The 16,798-nt window shown below is 36.3% G+C and overlaps 2 protein-coding genes across 2 annotated transcripts; both read left to right on the top strand.

The window, feature by feature from the left end:
- Nucleotides 1-3,130: 3,130 nt before the first annotated feature.
- Nucleotides 3,131-4,064, top strand: LOC122648679. Its single transcript, XM_043841899.1, has 3 exons — nucleotides 3,131-3,315; nucleotides 3,763-3,884; nucleotides 4,015-4,064. The coding sequence occupies exons 1-3, from the start codon at nucleotides 3,186-3,188 to the stop codon at nucleotides 4,021-4,023; spliced, it is 261 nt and encodes an 86-aa protein (XP_043697834.1). The 5' UTR covers nucleotides 3,131-3,185; the 3' UTR covers nucleotides 4,024-4,064.
- Nucleotides 4,065-14,084: 10,020 nt separating this feature from the next.
- LOC122665450 lies at nucleotides 14,085-14,543 on the top strand. Its single transcript, XM_043861622.1, has one exon. The coding sequence runs from the start codon at nucleotides 14,085-14,087 to the stop codon at nucleotides 14,541-14,543; it is 459 nt and encodes a 152-aa protein (XP_043717557.1).
- Nucleotides 14,544-16,798: the final 2,255 nt, after the last annotated feature.

The following is a 16,798-nucleotide window of genomic DNA, read 5'->3' as shown; positions in this document are numbered from 1 at the left end:
GGTGAGGTAGAGCAAAATGAGAGAAATGAAGCATGAAATATGCAAGGCTAAAAGTAATGAAGATCAAGATTCAAGACAGGAGGCAAGATTTTTTTTATTTTTTGAATATCTGTCACATGACAATTTAAGTGGAGTCTCAAATTTTTAGATAGTTAGAACCAAAGGTCCCTACTCAAATGTAAATTTGCTGCTCAATCAGAATTTTCAAAGTGGTCTAATTGAAAATACATTTAAAGTTTCAACCCAATCAGAATTTTCCAGATGGTTAAATATATGAATTGAAAAATCTACTCACATGAAAAGTTTCAGCCTAATTTAAAATTTTCAAAGTCACCAAATATAGGTTTTGAAAAATCTTGGATTATGAAAGAGTAGTTGTCAAATTAACAGTGAATATGTATAGAAAAATATGGCAATACATGCCAATACATTGGACGGTATTTGATTGAATTATGTTATCAAATTTAACATATGATCAATAGATGAAGTTTATACGAGTTCGAAAATTATCGAAAAACAGAAGAAAGTGTCTAGTGTTGTTAAAAATATGTATTAAGTTTTATGTTTGCGAATTAAAATCATGAAACTTGAAATTTAAGTCCCCATGGTACCTAAAATTTGAAGGCAGCCCTAGTTGAGTGGGGACTTGATCTAATATTTATCAAACTAGAATACCCCAAGCCCTAGGTCCATCCCAATGTTATTGAAATTTGAATTTGATCTAGTAAAATGACTGATTCTTTCACTAAGAAAAGTAATCAATCAAAATCTTCTTACTTTAAAAATTAAAAACCAAGATTGAATTAATGCAGAAGAATTATCCTATATATTTATATTCCAGTCTAATTGTTTTGAAAGATGTCATTGCACCTATTTTTAATAAAGGAGATCAAATTTGGTAGAGGAGATTCACCCTTATAATGAACGCAATTGCCAAGTCTTTTAACCCCCCAAAAAAAATTTTTGTTTTGCCTTCATATGCTTTTGTGCCATTCTCTACACTATTATCTAATTATAAATTGATTTTGTCCGAGACAGCTTCATCATGTGACACTATAATGCTTTAAAATTTATCTAATTATGATTGAAGGACATGAATTATTGAAAAAAATAAGAAAATAAATTTCACAAATGATTGAAATAGATCACCAAATTTGATATACAGCGATACATTTTTCATCTTTCAAATAATTACAATAGTCAAAGCATTGCTTCCACTTTAGGGACAATGAGTAATAATGTTTTGAAGAGAGAGAGAGAGAGAGACAATAATTTCATTTTATTTTTGAGAGTGAATCACCCACATCAAGACACAATGGGGGACAGAATGATTGCCCCGTCCCCTATGAAAGGTGGAAATCCCAACCCCCATAATTCTACCACACACCTTCGCATTGGCTTTGCACACATAGTGGCCACGTTATGCGTGTAAGACATATAGCGTGGGGACACAATGGAGGGACAAAATGATTGCCCTGTCCCTTATGAAATGCGGAAATCCCACCCCCGATAATGCTACCACACACCCTCTTATTGGCCTTGCACGCAAAATGGTCACCCTCCCCCAATACAAAGAACGCTCACCCTTTTTTATTTTGAACTATTAAAAAAAAAAAAAAAAAAAAAAAAAAAGGGGAAAAAATCATACAATGAGAAAAACCATACATTAATTATTGGATGAGACTTGATACAAACTACCAAATTGAATTTTTTTTGTTCAATTAGAACCTGTTGTTATTGACATGATCAGATTAGCATATTTAACGCGGTTTGGATTAAAAACATTAAACTTAACCATTCCATATAATTTTACATAAAAAGATATTTTCTTATTTACAGTTTTACACTCCTTAAGGTGTCAAATCTCAAATTTTATAATAATACATTATTTTTTTCATTGTGACTAAATATTGTCACTTCATTTGTATAGTTGTATGAATCAGTATCCTCTGCTGTTACAGGTGCTATACTACATTGTGCGGTATTGCAGAGGCCATGTGGCACAGAGGGCCCCACTTGGCCTCTGCAGTGCCACACGATGCAGTACAGCACCGTGCAGTTACAGTGTAGGATAAAAATTAATAGTTGTATATTCTAAAATTATGCAAGACAACGATAATTTTTGACAATGACATGATGATAGGTCATTTTCAAATTATTGAAAATCTTTTTATATCCCTAATTTAAATATCTTTGGGAATAAGACAAGAGCGATTAAATGATATCGAGTTAAATACATCTATAGAGGTGTCATTTACCTATAATTTTTTTAATTTTTTTTATTATTATTTTACCCCTATTGCATTATGTTTCACTGACACAATACTAACATGAAATCGAGATCAATGGCTAGCAATACCAAAATGGATCACCCGATACGACCTACGGGCGACCCAATACGGATACCTCAAACCATGGGTTAGATATTAATATGATTATTGCTCTTAAGTTTCCCTTTGAAGAAGGGCTCTGCCGCAATGGCTTAATAAGGGAACCCACGCGTGTGAATGTGATGGTTCCTAATCCTAAGCACCAACCAACTCATAATGCAAGAAACATGTTGCCTCAGTCAAACTTGAGAAATTCTGGGAGAATAGATTTTAATAATTTTATGGGAACCCCAAGGGTACAAAAGTAAAATCAAGTCAGTCAAATCTCTGGAACCCCAAGGATAGAAAAGTAAAATCAGGTCAGTCAGTTTTTAAAAAAAGGAGGAAGGAGAAGATAGTTTTCCGTTGGGGTTTTGGTGAATTAAAAAGGTTGTTGGTTTTAGGTGAGGAGAAGGAGTTTAAGTTTAGAGAGGTTTGTTGGATTTTTTTTAAAAATCTTGATTTGAGTCCCAAGGAAGTCAATGGCGTACGTGAATTTGGATTTTGGGGTTGAAATCCAAAGCCTTTCTCCTCTTCTTCTTCTTCCTTTTCCTTCTACAAATCCACCTTGCCCTTTTTTCATTTCTTTTGTTTCTTCTCCTTCTCCCTCTCCTTCTCTAACTCTGATTCTGTGTTCTTTCCTGATTTGTCTCTAAGATGTTTTGCTTTGCTTCTACTTTCATAATCCTTTGTTTAAAAGAGGGATTCTCCGATGTCTGAGGCCTGATCAGTTTCGACTTGAAGAAGAAGAAGAAGAAAAAGAGAAAGAAATCCCATTCCTCACAGAGACAACAAAAGAAGAAAACAGAGACAGAGATGGGAAGCTCTACAGGAGTCGGATTCATGGCGGTTTTCGCAGTCTCAGGGAGCATAGCTCTCTTGACTCTTCAAGTTCATAAACGTCTCCTCTCTCAATTTATGAAGAAGGTTGAACTTGAGTTTGCCGGTATGATTTTCTTCTTCTTCTCCTTCTTCATTCATGTGGTTTGCATTTTCTTTTTCTTTTGGTTTCTTGTTTTAGACTTCTTCTTAAATCTCAGTTTTGTTTTCCTTTGAAATTCTTAGAAGAAAGGTTCAAATTAGAATTGTGTATAATCCCTTGGATTTACCTTCTTTTTATGTTCTTGATTTTTTATTTTTATTTTTTTAAATTATCCTAATAAAGAATTTTCTTTTCCTCTTTTGATCTAATGTATATATTTTCTGGTCAATGAACCAGTAATTCTCGAAATAGTATGAGTTTGTTAATTCTGTACAACAGTATCAATTAATAACTATTCTTGATTATATTCTAAAAGAATTCTGTTTGATGTGTTATTTTAGAGAACCTGGGCTCCCCTAAAAGTGATTCTCTTTTATGGTTTAATTTTAATTCTGTGTTTGATTAATATAGGTACAGTAAAATGTCAAAGACAGAAGAAAAGGGTTCGATTCGCAGACGATGTGGTTGAGCCATCATCAAACAACAAAGAGTACAGAGAGAATCATATAAGAGCAATGGTATCAAAGATGAACAAGATTCTTGGAACAGCTGAGAATAATAATAATAATGCTTCATCATCATCATCATCAATTCATAAGAACAATACAGATGATATGATGATAGAGGAGGATATGCCACTTAATAGGCTTGCTCTTTATAAAGGGGTTATAGAGTATAAAGCACTCAAAGGTTGCTCTGTTTACAATTGTTAATACCCATCAAAATTTCTTTTTGGGGGGGTATATGAACTATCAAGTTTTACAATTCAACAAAAACTTCCCAATAGAACTGTAATTTGTAAGAAAATTTTTGTTATTATGCTTTGTCCTTTCATTTTATGAGCTGTAATGGAACAAATTCATGGGCTTTCTTTTACTTATTAATGTTTTTCTTTTGAGTTTCTTATCACTTTCTTTCTTTTCTTTTTTTCTCTTGTTTTTCTGCCTTTTTTCTGTTCTCTAACAAAAGCAAAGAACATTGAACCTGAGAAGTAATAAAGCATCAATCTCTAATTTATGGAATTCTGAGCAGTGTTACCTTAAAATTGGAGAGTTTGGAAAGTGATAATGATTTTACATCCTTTCAGTTCACAGGACTAGATGAGCATTATTTATTATGTTCATATCACAGTGAGTGATTCATTATTAACCAGAAATTGGACCAGCCAACTTCATTCCTATCCATTTTTCATGTATTTTGAATTAGGACAGATTCTTACTTGCATGTGTTTAAAGATCAAAATCATGCAGAAAGATATTGAAGTTCTGTCTGGTTCACCTGCAACTACTATAAAGAAAAAGTACAACACAGAATTTTGCAAAATAATCAATGTTTTGTAGCAGTTTGGTTGGTCTGCAAATTAACTACTGCAAGCCTTCGTCTTCTTAGCAATTTACATGTCCTAATCATAGCAGCAGACGAATCGTTATCCTCTCCCACTACTGCACGGGCAGTTGCAGAGGCCATGTGCACCATGTGGGACCCACTGTGCCACATGGTCTCTGTAGCGCCGCACAATGCAGTACTGCACCGCGCAGTAACAGGAGAGGATAAAAATTCAGCAGCAAACATGTTTATTGTGGGTTTGGTTTGGCAATTCTTAATCTCAACTCGTTGAGATGTTGGGAGTTATAGAAGTATAGTTCCACATCGGTTATCTGACGGGACCTTGGATGAGTGGTATTTTGGTGAGCTATCTTACTTTATTTAACATGATATCAGAGTCAAGTGCGTACGTTGGTTGGTAGTTAATGGTAGATATCTGAGTTTCTATGAGTTGATTTGATTGTTGGGTATTCTACTCAACTCATAAAGCCATGTTTGGCGAGGCTGGCTTGAGCCGCATAAATGGATTCTAAGAATGAGACCCACCTCTCTTGGATTCCATCTGTGGGGCTCAACTCTCGTACAAGAACCTGAGCTGTACTCATGTTTGGCCTGCTAAATACATAAGTCAATAAATACCTACCCACCTAAGTATGAAAGTCTTGACTGACGAAGTGTAGTAGGCACAATCACAGCTCACAACACTTGGAGCCTGGAGGGATCGCTTTGTGGAATTCTGCCCAATTTTGCATAACAGTCAATGTGGGAAGGAAAAGAGAGAGAGAGAGAGAGAGAGAGAGAGACATGTCCATATAATTGCTTATGGTTGTTTTCATTTGCTTGCTATTTAAACGTGCCCTATAAAATGAAACACGCATTCTTGTGAACATCACGCATGCACGCATGCATGAATACCCTGTGAGTCCTTTCTTCTGTCCTATATCTAATTTGGTCGCACTCCTCAAAGGTAGCTGCTTCACATGAAAGAAAGAGATAGGACCACAATGAAAGAAAAGAAGAGTGGTATTAGAGATTGGTCCAGATGAAATTAAGGCTGTGTTTGGTATGTATTCTGGGTCGATTTCACATTCTCAGATTATAAAAACGTCTAAGAATGCGAAATCGACCCATAATCCGTACCAAATACAGACTAAGTTATTTGTCACCCTCTTCTTCAACTATGGCTTCCGCAGCTAATAATTTCTTGGATAGAAATAGTTCCTATCAATTCCAATTCCAATCCATTCAGAATCGATTAGGAATCGGTTAGAATCCCCAAAAAAATAGAAAAATCATGAAAAATACCAAATTTGAATCATCTCGAATTATGATCAGTCTCAACCAATTCGACCGATCTAATCTCAATTCCTTGAACCATGCTCAAGACACCATGATAACTTAATTCCTCCAATTTATGAGGTTGAAGTTTCATAAGATACAAAATGCATAGATTTTAATGACAACTTAATTCGTATTTTATGTAATTTGTTGTCACTTTGAACTCATTTTGAAACTCTACCAATATCTAGAATTATAGAATTGGAAGATCAAATTATATGGTACCCATCCCAATCTAGTACACACTCAATTTGTTCGCGAATTTGTTATAGATAAGTGAATAATTTTCAGATTAATCCGAATCCAACCAGATTTTTTTCGAATTCTTAAATTAGCAAAACAAGTTATTTTGAATTTTAAGCCTTTCAAATAATTCCCGAATCTGAATTTATCAAATATAGGTCCCCCCCAACACCACCCCACCAATCAGATGGATATCAAGCTTAACATGAGATTCCAAAGAAAACCCAGGAGAGGATGCAATAGAAAGGGCAATCAGAGATGAGAACGGAAGATGGATTGTTTGTTTTTGTGGGCAATTGGGGTACACAATGTAGTGGCTGAACTCACACCACCACATGGACATTTTTTTTAGTAAAATTTGAGCCCATGGACTCTGTTTCAGTAAATTCCAGGCCCAGTACATTAATATGGATTGAGCCAGTAAGTTGAGTCAGATGAGCCCAGTTCTGATCTAAAATTTGAGGTGTGATCGATCGATGGATCAGACATTTTGACACCTTCCTATGTTTTGGGCTTTTTGGCAAACCCTAGTAATTAGTAGAGCAGAATCCATTTTTCAGTTTGTTTGTGGCTTTTTTTTTTCTCCCATTTTCTAGTATTGGTGTATTGGACGCATTTGCCCTCAAAGATATTGATACCAAACCTTCGCACTAAGGGTATTTTCAAGATTCCATACCATGTTTGTTATATGCCTAATGGGGTCCATTTTAGTGTGTGGGTGTTCGATTGGGCTAGCCTAGTATAAGATTGGTTTAAAGGGCTTGATTTAACTCGTTCCATCAACTCTGAAGCTTTTGGTGTATCGATCAAGTACCTCAGCTATTGGTATCAGAGTCGGCTGATCCCAAACCGTACTCTCAATTTCTCTTGAATGAATGAAAAGGACTGCAACCTGATGCACCTTCTTTCTTTTTTTCTTTTTTTGGTTGTATATATCTAACCTTTGTGAGACCTTTGTGAGTGGTTTATGAAAAATTTCACGCCACAGTTGGTTCACGCTAGCAGAATCCTTTGTTTTTTAATGAGGTGGAAATGCAATGATAAGTTTACTTGTTTTTTTGTAATTCTTTTAAGAATTGTGTCTTGTGCCATATTTTTTTATGTGCTATATGTTTTTCTTTGATTAGGTGTAAGATTTGCCCTTATCCATAGTTGTGATTTTTTTTACTTTTAAATAATGGGAATTAGTTTTTTGTCCGGGAGTGTTGCTTACGTCAGCAATCCCATGTGTCTATCTCTCTCCTCCTCAAAATAAGAGGGCAGATGTGTCTTTTCATATAGAAAAGAAAGAGAGACTTAGGGGACTGCTGGCGTAAACCACACTCTCAAACAAAGATCTTTTGAAATCTAGCCAATCCAAAGGATATTCTAAGTATTCAACTGTCAAAATTGCCACAACAATATTCTATATGGCATAATTAAATTTATGGAGTAGATAATTCTCTACTCTACATAGAGAATTTCTAATGAAAAAAAAAAAAACAAATTATTTTCTATCTAGGAGTGTGGTCTACGCCAGCACTCCCATATGTCTATCTCTCTCCTCCTCAAAACAAGATGGCAGAGGTGTTTTTTCATATGGGAAGAGAGATAAACTCATGGGAGCACTGGTGTAGGCCACACTCCTAGACAGAGACCTCTTTCCAAAAAAAAAAAAAAAAGGAAGAAGGTTCCCCACGTTATCAATATGATGAGGAATCTACACACACACACCAATGGGTGTTTTGAAAAAAATATCATTCACATGGAACACATATTTTCAGAACAAGTAAGAGACAATTAATGTGAAAGGAAAACTACACACTGGCATTGTTATCGTGAAAATCTTTCTCCCAAACAAATAAAAAAGAAGGAAAAAGTTCTTTGTTCGGGAGTGTGGCCTACGCCAGTACTCCCATGAGTCTATCTCTCTCCTCCCCATGTGAAAAGACACATCTATCCCCTTGTTTTAAAGAGGAGAGAGATAGACACATAGGAGTGCTGGCGTAGGCCACACTCCCGTATAGAAAACTGCTTCCCTAAAAAAGATCTCACCCTTTAAAAGGTTACATAGATATTAATATACACTGACGGTGTGCCTAACCTTTTTCTAATTAATTTGGATCTTTATGCCATTGAATCGGCAACAAGAATCTATTTCCACTATCATACTCTATATAGGACCATAGGGGTCACATCAAGATCTCTACTCTTTTTTTTAATTATTGGTAAAGATCAAGATCTCTAAGTCTAATTATACCTTTATATCTAAGAGCTATCTTAATGAAGGGCCACTTTAGTATTCTAATTTGTATAATGATGATGAAATATTGTGATAGATCACATCAATTGGCCGATTAAGCTCTCAATGATGATAGATCATCATCAAGTTTGACCTACTTCTTCCAAGGATTTAGAAAACCATGGGAGTTCCAAGACAAATAATGAACCATTGAAGATGGACTAGCTTTTCAAGCAACCAAGAAGCCCATTACAAAAATATCTATTGTTTTTGATAGGTAATCAAAAATATTCAATTAAATTATATTAATCCAAATCTCTTATCCTTATTTTCTGGGTTTTTTTTTTTGGGTAAAGCTATCTTTGAGTTTTGCCTATATGCTTTCGTGTGACTTACTTTCATTAATATATAAGTCAAATGATTAAAGATGCTCGATACAAGAATATTCTAACAACAACAATAAACTTGGATCTATTCCAATTTAATGGAGATCGGTAAGGTGGATCCAAACAAAATAAAATAGGAAAAAATCGAGTTATAAACCAAAAAGGGAATGAAGAGACGATAAAAGAGGGATGGGGATGAACTGAGAAATACAAAAATGAAGAATGACAAATAAAAGAAAGTTGTAAGATGAAAATAAGAAGAACAGGGCAGAGCCCATTAAGTCTGAAGAATATCAACTAAATGGGGTCTGTTACATGGATCATTACCCTCCAATAGGCTCTATCCAATACAAGAATACTATAATTTAACCATTTTTGTGCATAGAAATTGTCAATGGTTGATATTTTTCTACCATATAAATGGTTGATTTGCCCATTCTAATGGTTCAAATGATACGTTATGGTCTAAACTGAAGTGGAAATATTTAAGGTACATGTTAGTAAGTATGACTCATCAAATATTGTAATTTATTCTCTTGTATTTTCACACCTATCAAGAGAAGAAAAACTACAAAGAGGAAATTGATTCTTGAGGGAGTGTGGCCCTACGCTATACATAGAGGGGGTGAAATGACCACCCCACTCCCTATGAATGGCGAAAATGCCTACCCTCTTGATGTTTTCCTATGCACTTCCACTGGCCCCCGTGTGTACAGAGGCCACACCCCCCCCCCCCCCAAAAGTTAGAACTCTTCCCCTAACAAAAATATGGTCAAAATTAGTTCTAAAATTTGACATGCGGCTAATATAATGAATTCTCTATCTAACTATCAAAATAGCCATATCATCTATCCACATGAGGGAAATTAATGCTCCTACCATCCATGAGAAGGAACCAATCTTCCCACCTTATATTCTTTGAAGATCGATGTAGGTTTAGATTTTGGATTAAATGATGTACGTACACCAATTTTCAATTCAATCTACACTAAATTATTGTTCTTCTCATTCTTCTATGGGAAAATTAGTATTCTTCCTATCTATCAAATTTCTATCACATTTAGGTTGGATAAATCTTCTAGGACTACTGTTCTCCAATATATATCTTGTTCTTCTATGTGAACTCCACTGTTTATTATGTGAGAGGGGCAGATTAAAATCGTGTATGCTTCTGATTTTTGCCTTAAGATCGATTATTGAGTGTTACTAGTTTTGATTTGCCTCTAATCTCTTTCTCTCTCTTTTAATATGTAATTCAGAATGCTTGCTTTCCCTTCCATTCATGTCAACTAATTAAGGATTAGGGGGCTGAAGTGTACGGCACATCAACAAATTAAGGAGAAATGGTTAATTAAGATGGACCCGCAGAAGTACATCAAGTGTGAGAAAGCAAGCAGGTGGGTGGCGTGACCCACCAAACACGAGAAACCTTCACTGTTTTGTTTTGTTTTTTTTTTTTTATAAGAAAGCTTCACTTTTAATACAAGGCAAAGGTTTCTATGGGGTACGTAATATGTGCCCCATGGATGGGTGACATGGTAAATTCAATATTTGGATAAACCACGTGTCACACTCATGATGTATCTTTTGTTTACCAAAATTATAAATAAAAAAAACTCATGATATATTTTCTAGTGTACCTTGCATCATTCTCATATTTATAATTTCTAGGGAAGTAGTTTTCTGTCCTGAAGTGTGGTCTACACCAGCATTCCCATGAGTCAATTTCTCTCCTTCTCAAAACAAAGGGGCAAATGTGTCTTTTCATATGGGGAGGAGGAAAATAGACTCATGGGAGTGCTGGCGTAGGCGACACTCCTGGACAGAGAACTTTCTCTCTTTTCTAAATATTGACTTGTGCACTTTTTTCTTTGCCCGGGAGTGTGGCCTACGCCAGCACGCCCATTTGTCTGTCTCTCTTCTCCTCAAAACAAAGGGGCAGATGTATCTTTTCAAATGGGGAGGAGAGAGATAGATTCATGAGAGTGCAAGCATAGGCCACACTCTCAGACAAAGAACTTTCTCCTTCTTTTTTTTTTTTAAATGTTTTAGGAGATACGTTCCTCAAACTACCAGCTTAGAAGGAATCTTTGTACCAAATCAATGATAGCACCCCATAAGAATTTGTCAATAAGAACCCCATAATGTTCGGGAGGAGAGGAAAACAAAAAACTTGGTGAAAGAACTTACATGTAGTATAGAGGTGTCAAATGGTCAGTCTAGTATGATTTCAATCAGTTTATTTATTTATTTATTTATTTTTTATTGTATATATTGGCCCAAAGCTTGAAACCAAATCAAAAAGGTCTCCGATCTACAAAAACCAATAGATATTAGTCCCCCTATTTCGATCCGTTAGTGATTCTTTTAATGGTACCTTACGAACTATTATTGGTTTAATTTTCATATGTAAAGAAAAAAAATGGAGAAGGCTCTTGGAGCAAGTAGTACGAACATACAAATGAGGTGCAGAAAAATAGTATCAATCAAACACTGGAGGCTAGCGAGGTTTATTTTCATGTGAGGAAGAGAAAGATAGACATAGAGATGCTATCGTACCTTGTCTGACAGCTCAAAGTACATTTTCCCAAAGAAAAATAAAAGAAAAAACATATTTGAATTTTGTCTTGTGTTTTTTTTTTTTCTAGTTTCAATTCAAATGATTGGTTTTGCTCTGTCTTATCAGTCGGTTTACTCAATTTTGATCTTGTGATAGTTTCTGAAAACCAAAACTAATACCAAACTGATAATGAGTTTGGTTGATCAATTTCGATTTGTTCTTATCAACTTAGATTGGCCCAATTGGTCTGGTTTTATCTTTTACTCCATTGTAGGTAGAGACAATCTGTGGGTATCGTTTTCACACATGGCCAATGACAAAATATTAAGAAATTGTTTACATCTACTTAAATAAGAAAATTAATTAAAAACAACTAAATTTGACGTTATTTTACATTTACTTTGTGTTCAACTTTCAAACTTATTTGATACTTGTTTGTAAGGGATTTATTAGTTACACCTTTCAATATTCAAGGTGCCAAATAATTTGTAACTTTGTATTTTTTCTTTTGAGTATTACACAGTTTTTTTTCAATGAGGATAAACATTGACATTTCACATTTTTTTTGGAGTAAAAAACATTGATATTTCATGTTGCGTTTTGATTTTTTTTTATTTTTTTTTTTCTGCCTTTCATGGGGTGGGGCAGTCCGTGGTCATTTCTCATTTCAACCCCTGCTATATGCATGGGTGATAGTCATGTACCTTGTGTGGGTCCCATGCCTACACACACAAGACACCTTAACTGCCTAGAAATGACTGTCTTGCCCCCATACAAAGGCAGAAATCTCATACGGTCAAGGCACCTTGTGTGTCTAGGCGTGGGAGTCACACAAGGCACACGACCAGGTAGCTTTCTATTTGTCCTCGTAAATTTTAAGAAATTTATGGTATAGGAAAGCGAACATAGGATCCAAACCAATTATTCCTTTGTATTGGGTATCGTAACCATCTACAGAGAGACAGGGGCATAGGGCAATATGTATTTTGCTTCTTTTACTCGTCCTCTGCTTCGTACTTCAGTTAAAGCTCCAGTTAATAATAGTATGACGAAGTCTCTCAGCCTCCTACAACCATTTCAAGCTTGGTTGCGGGCATTCATTACTTATTTTTTAGTTTTTTGGACTGTTCTTTTCTTTTATTCATAGGATAACAAATGTTGTTGCTCACACTCTAGCTCGGAAGACTGTGTTTTTGGCAAGTAAAACATCTTGGCCACTTTCCTCTCTTTGGCTTCTGGATCTATGTAACCAGGATGCCTCGACCTCCTCTTGACCTGTTACTTGATGAAAAGTTACTCAATGAAAATCTGTTTACCAAAAAAATAATAATAATAATATGACGATAGATATCGTAGAGCTCTCTCTCATGAATCAATATTCACTAACTGTTGCCCTCAACATGGACCAAGTGTCTCTAGCCAGCTCAGCCTCTTTCCGTCCCCAAACAGTCGGAGTACAATTTCCTTTCACATGAATTCTTTTTTTCTTATGTGGATGAAAAATTAAATAAATAAAAATAAGGAATAAATATCTTCTCACCTACTACTCCTCCGTTTACAATTTCATAAAGGATGATTAAATAGCGCCCCCAACCCCAAAAAAAAAAAAAAAACCTAAGGGACTTGGGCTCTTATCTAGGTTTACTTTGACTGACGTCAGATAGGAATCTAATACCCGCAATTGTAATTTGATGATTCGAAGTGAAGTTCCGCGGTCCCAATCTAACGGTTAAAACGGGTCCATTTCTCCAGTGAGCTCTCTCGCTGACTCACTCTTTAAAAAGTAAATTATATATAAAAATATATATAAAAAACTCTCAATTCCAAAAAAAAAAATTCAAACTGCCATAAATAATTCAGGAAGAAGAGAATTAGTTTTTTTTTTTGAATTTTATTATCCCCCATTTATTATTTTATTAAAATATATGGATTTTTTTTTGGTTGAAAAATATATGGATACACATCTCCAATTCCGTGCTATAGCGGGAAATCCAACCAGTATTATTAGTACTCAGAGTCCGTTTCAGTTTTTCTGTATCTCTCTCCCTGCCTCTCTGTCTCGTCAGTTCCATACCGCTTATCTGCGTTTGGCTGTTGGGATTGAAAGGCAACGAAATTACGAGTGGATAAATCATCACCGTTCCAATAGAGCGTTTCACGGCGGAGGAAGCGACGGAATCCGGCGGTTTCGGGTGGGAGAGGGGTTTATGAGAGAGGAAGGAAGAGACAGACTGCGGTGTCCTCTGTTGCGACTGGGTGGATGGGTGTCAATCACGGGGAAGAACGCAGCTAATATGAAACACTTTTTCTTCCATTATTGGACACCGCTCTTCTCTGACATTTGCTGTTCCTCTTAATCCCTCCGCTTAAGGATTAGGAAGAAGATTATTAATAAAACCCCTCAACCTATTCCTTCGATTTATCTCTCACTCTGCTTCGGTATTGGGAAATCATCCACTCGCTCGATCGATCGACCATCGGAGGAAGTAATTCCGATGGTTGATTCTGCTGTTCTTTCTTAATCAATTGCTCATCGAAGTTCTCACTAGGAAAAAAAAAAAAAACTCCAAGATTCGAGTCCTTCTTAAGAGTCTGTAATCTTTAAATCTTTATCAAAGAAGAATTTGAATCTTCTCACATTTGTTTTTTTGAAGCCATCATGACTCGGGATATCGTGATACGCCACCATTCCCTGAACCAACGAAACCAACCACTGTTGGCGAACCAGCAGTCGACGAAAAAAAAGAAGTTGACGTTCGCGGAAGTCGCCGGAGGGACCGCCGCAGAGTGCGCCGCCGTATGCTGCTGCTGCCCCTGTGGGCTTGTGAACCTTCTGGTCCTCGCCGTGTACAAGTTACCTGCGGGACTCTGCAAGAAAGCGTTGAAGAACAAGAATTCGAAGAGCTTCAACAACGGTCTCCTTCCACAGAGGCGTAAGTGCAATTGCGAATGCAGCGAGACGAAGACTCAGGTACACCCGGTATCAATCAATTCGTCTCCATCGGATAAGCCTGAACAGGACGATCAGACGGAGAAGAAGGTTATGGAATTGGAGAAGGAGATGTGGGACCGCTTCTACAGTGCTGGTTTCTGGAGGAGCCCTTCTCAGAGACAGTAGAGATTTTCCAATCAGAACCCAACAGAAAAGGGATTCTGTCCAGTACCCTGCCCGGGCTGCATGTGCAGCGCCGGACACAGTGAGGTGTGAAAAGATCGTTTCATCCCTGCCAGAGTACCTTGCCCGAGCAGGAGTGAGGTGATCTTTTCACGTCTCATTGTGTCCGACACTGCACGTGCTGTCTAGGCAGGATGCTGGACAGGAGCCGAGTCCCCAACAAGATAACTGTCTTATTCTTCCAATAGTCTCTTCTTCTTCTTCTTTGTTTCTTCGAAATTTCAACTTCTTGTTTCTTATTTGTGTGATATCCATTAATAAATGTCATTTTCTGTCATTCTGCGTGTAGTCTATGGGTGGCCCTTGGTTCATTGAGATCTGAGAAAAATGTTTAGATTTCAAGATCTCATCAATTGACCAGGAAATTTTAGGCAGTGTTTGGTAATGCATTCTAGGTTGATTTTACATTCTAAAAATTTTTGGAGCACAGAATTGTTACCAAATACTGTTTAAGACTTCCACTCTTTCCAACTTTAAGGCTGTGTTTGGCAGGCTCTTCAACGGAATCACTTGAGCATAACAGATTTCAGAGGACAGAACTGGAGCTTCTGTTGCAAACACTGAAAATAAATTATCCATGAGTGGTTTATACAGAAGTACTCATGCATTGTAAAAACATAATTTTTTTTCTCTGCTATATTTTGGTTGACATGAAATGGATAAAAAAAGAAGAGAAAGTATTCAATTTTTTTTGAATTTGATGAGAGAAATAAACATAAATCAATCACTAAAAGGAAACTGCTGCTCTCTGAGAGCCTAAAAAACAAACCAGCATGTCAAACGTTATTCTCACAATCTACTCCGTGAGAGTAAGAAATCGATAAAATCACTTTCTGAGGATGTTAGCGAATGCAACCTTAGACAGCCTCCTTTGCAATTTACTACAGCTCTTTAGATTTTCACTACATTTTTTTTTCAGTCTTAGGATAATGTTTGGATGCTCATAAACCTAAAAGTGTTTTTCTTAACAAAATAACTGAATCCTTTATAGTGTAAGGCAGAAATGGATGAGCTCAATGAGTTGTGGTTCCTCAAGGGCTGGTGTTTATTCAACTCCAATTGACACCAAAAGCTTCTCTAAACATTGTTATAGATCTGATCATCTTTGCTTTTTATTTCTTTATTTAAAGTTTTTTCTCTATTTTTTTTTTTTCCTTTTATTTTGTAAGATAAAGAAATATTCAGGGATTGAGTTACCTATCCAGCTGCACTAGCATATGCTATTGCCCCCCTATCTCTCTCTTTCTCCTCCCACAATGTTGCGTAGTGTAAGCTAGCATTTCCTTGTCTCACCTGTGAATTGACATATCTGTCCTCTACTATGCGAGGAAAGAGATAGACATAAGGACATGCAAACGTACGCTACACAACTTGGCAGCATTCTTTTCCCCTAAAATTTATTAAGGCTTGGGATTTCACTGTACATCCAATATGTAAGTGAGGAACAGGCTCTCTGAGCCTTTATGCGAATTTTAATCACCTCCAATTCGCTGCCCTCTCCAATCCCTCACATAGGAGTAGAAATGACCACCCTACCCCACCTTGGGCAGTGTGTTCAGGCAATGGGTACGGTGGTCATTTCCGCTCCTATGTGAGGAATTGGAGGGAATTGGAGCGGGCAGGAATTGTAGGTGATAACGATTCCCTATATGCCTCCTCACATTCTTTATTATATTAGTTGTTTGAAGGAAAGAGAAACAATGATTTAAAAAAAATAATGTAAGAAGGAGAACACTTTTTCCATATAAGTAAAACAAAAACTGTCACATAAGCCACAATCAAAACTTCATAACAAAAATCAACTCTCTAAGAACGTAGCTTGAGAATCTTGGTCCATAATGTCTCTGAATCCACACCTTGACATTGCCACGATTCAATCAAAGCATAAAATGGATCAACATAATCTATAAAGATGATTCTTTTCCAAAAAAATTCATCATCAGTGATAATCGATGTGAAAGAGTGCTAATGACAGGCGAGGTTTCTCTTTCTAGTGTTTTTTTTTTTTTTGGGGGGGGGTGTTTATAAGTAAACCATCTACACTAAGAGAGAGGGGGACTAAAGGGGGTGTCTTGATTGCTGGGATTCCATACGAAAGCAACAATCCCACGTTAGACGTGAGTAGCTTTATGTGACGTAACAAAGACTTGAACACATTATCATCACTAGCTAGTTTTTAAGGATGAGTTTTACTCTTA

This window comes from Telopea speciosissima, chromosome 1, assembly GCF_018873765.1.
Source record: "Telopea speciosissima isolate NSW1024214 ecotype Mountain lineage chromosome 1, Tspe_v1, whole genome shotgun sequence".
NCBI lineage: Eukaryota > Viridiplantae > Streptophyta > Magnoliopsida > Proteales > Proteaceae > Telopea > Telopea speciosissima.
Note: the sequence above shows the minus strand (reverse complement) of the source record. Positions and strands in the feature narration are given on the sequence as shown.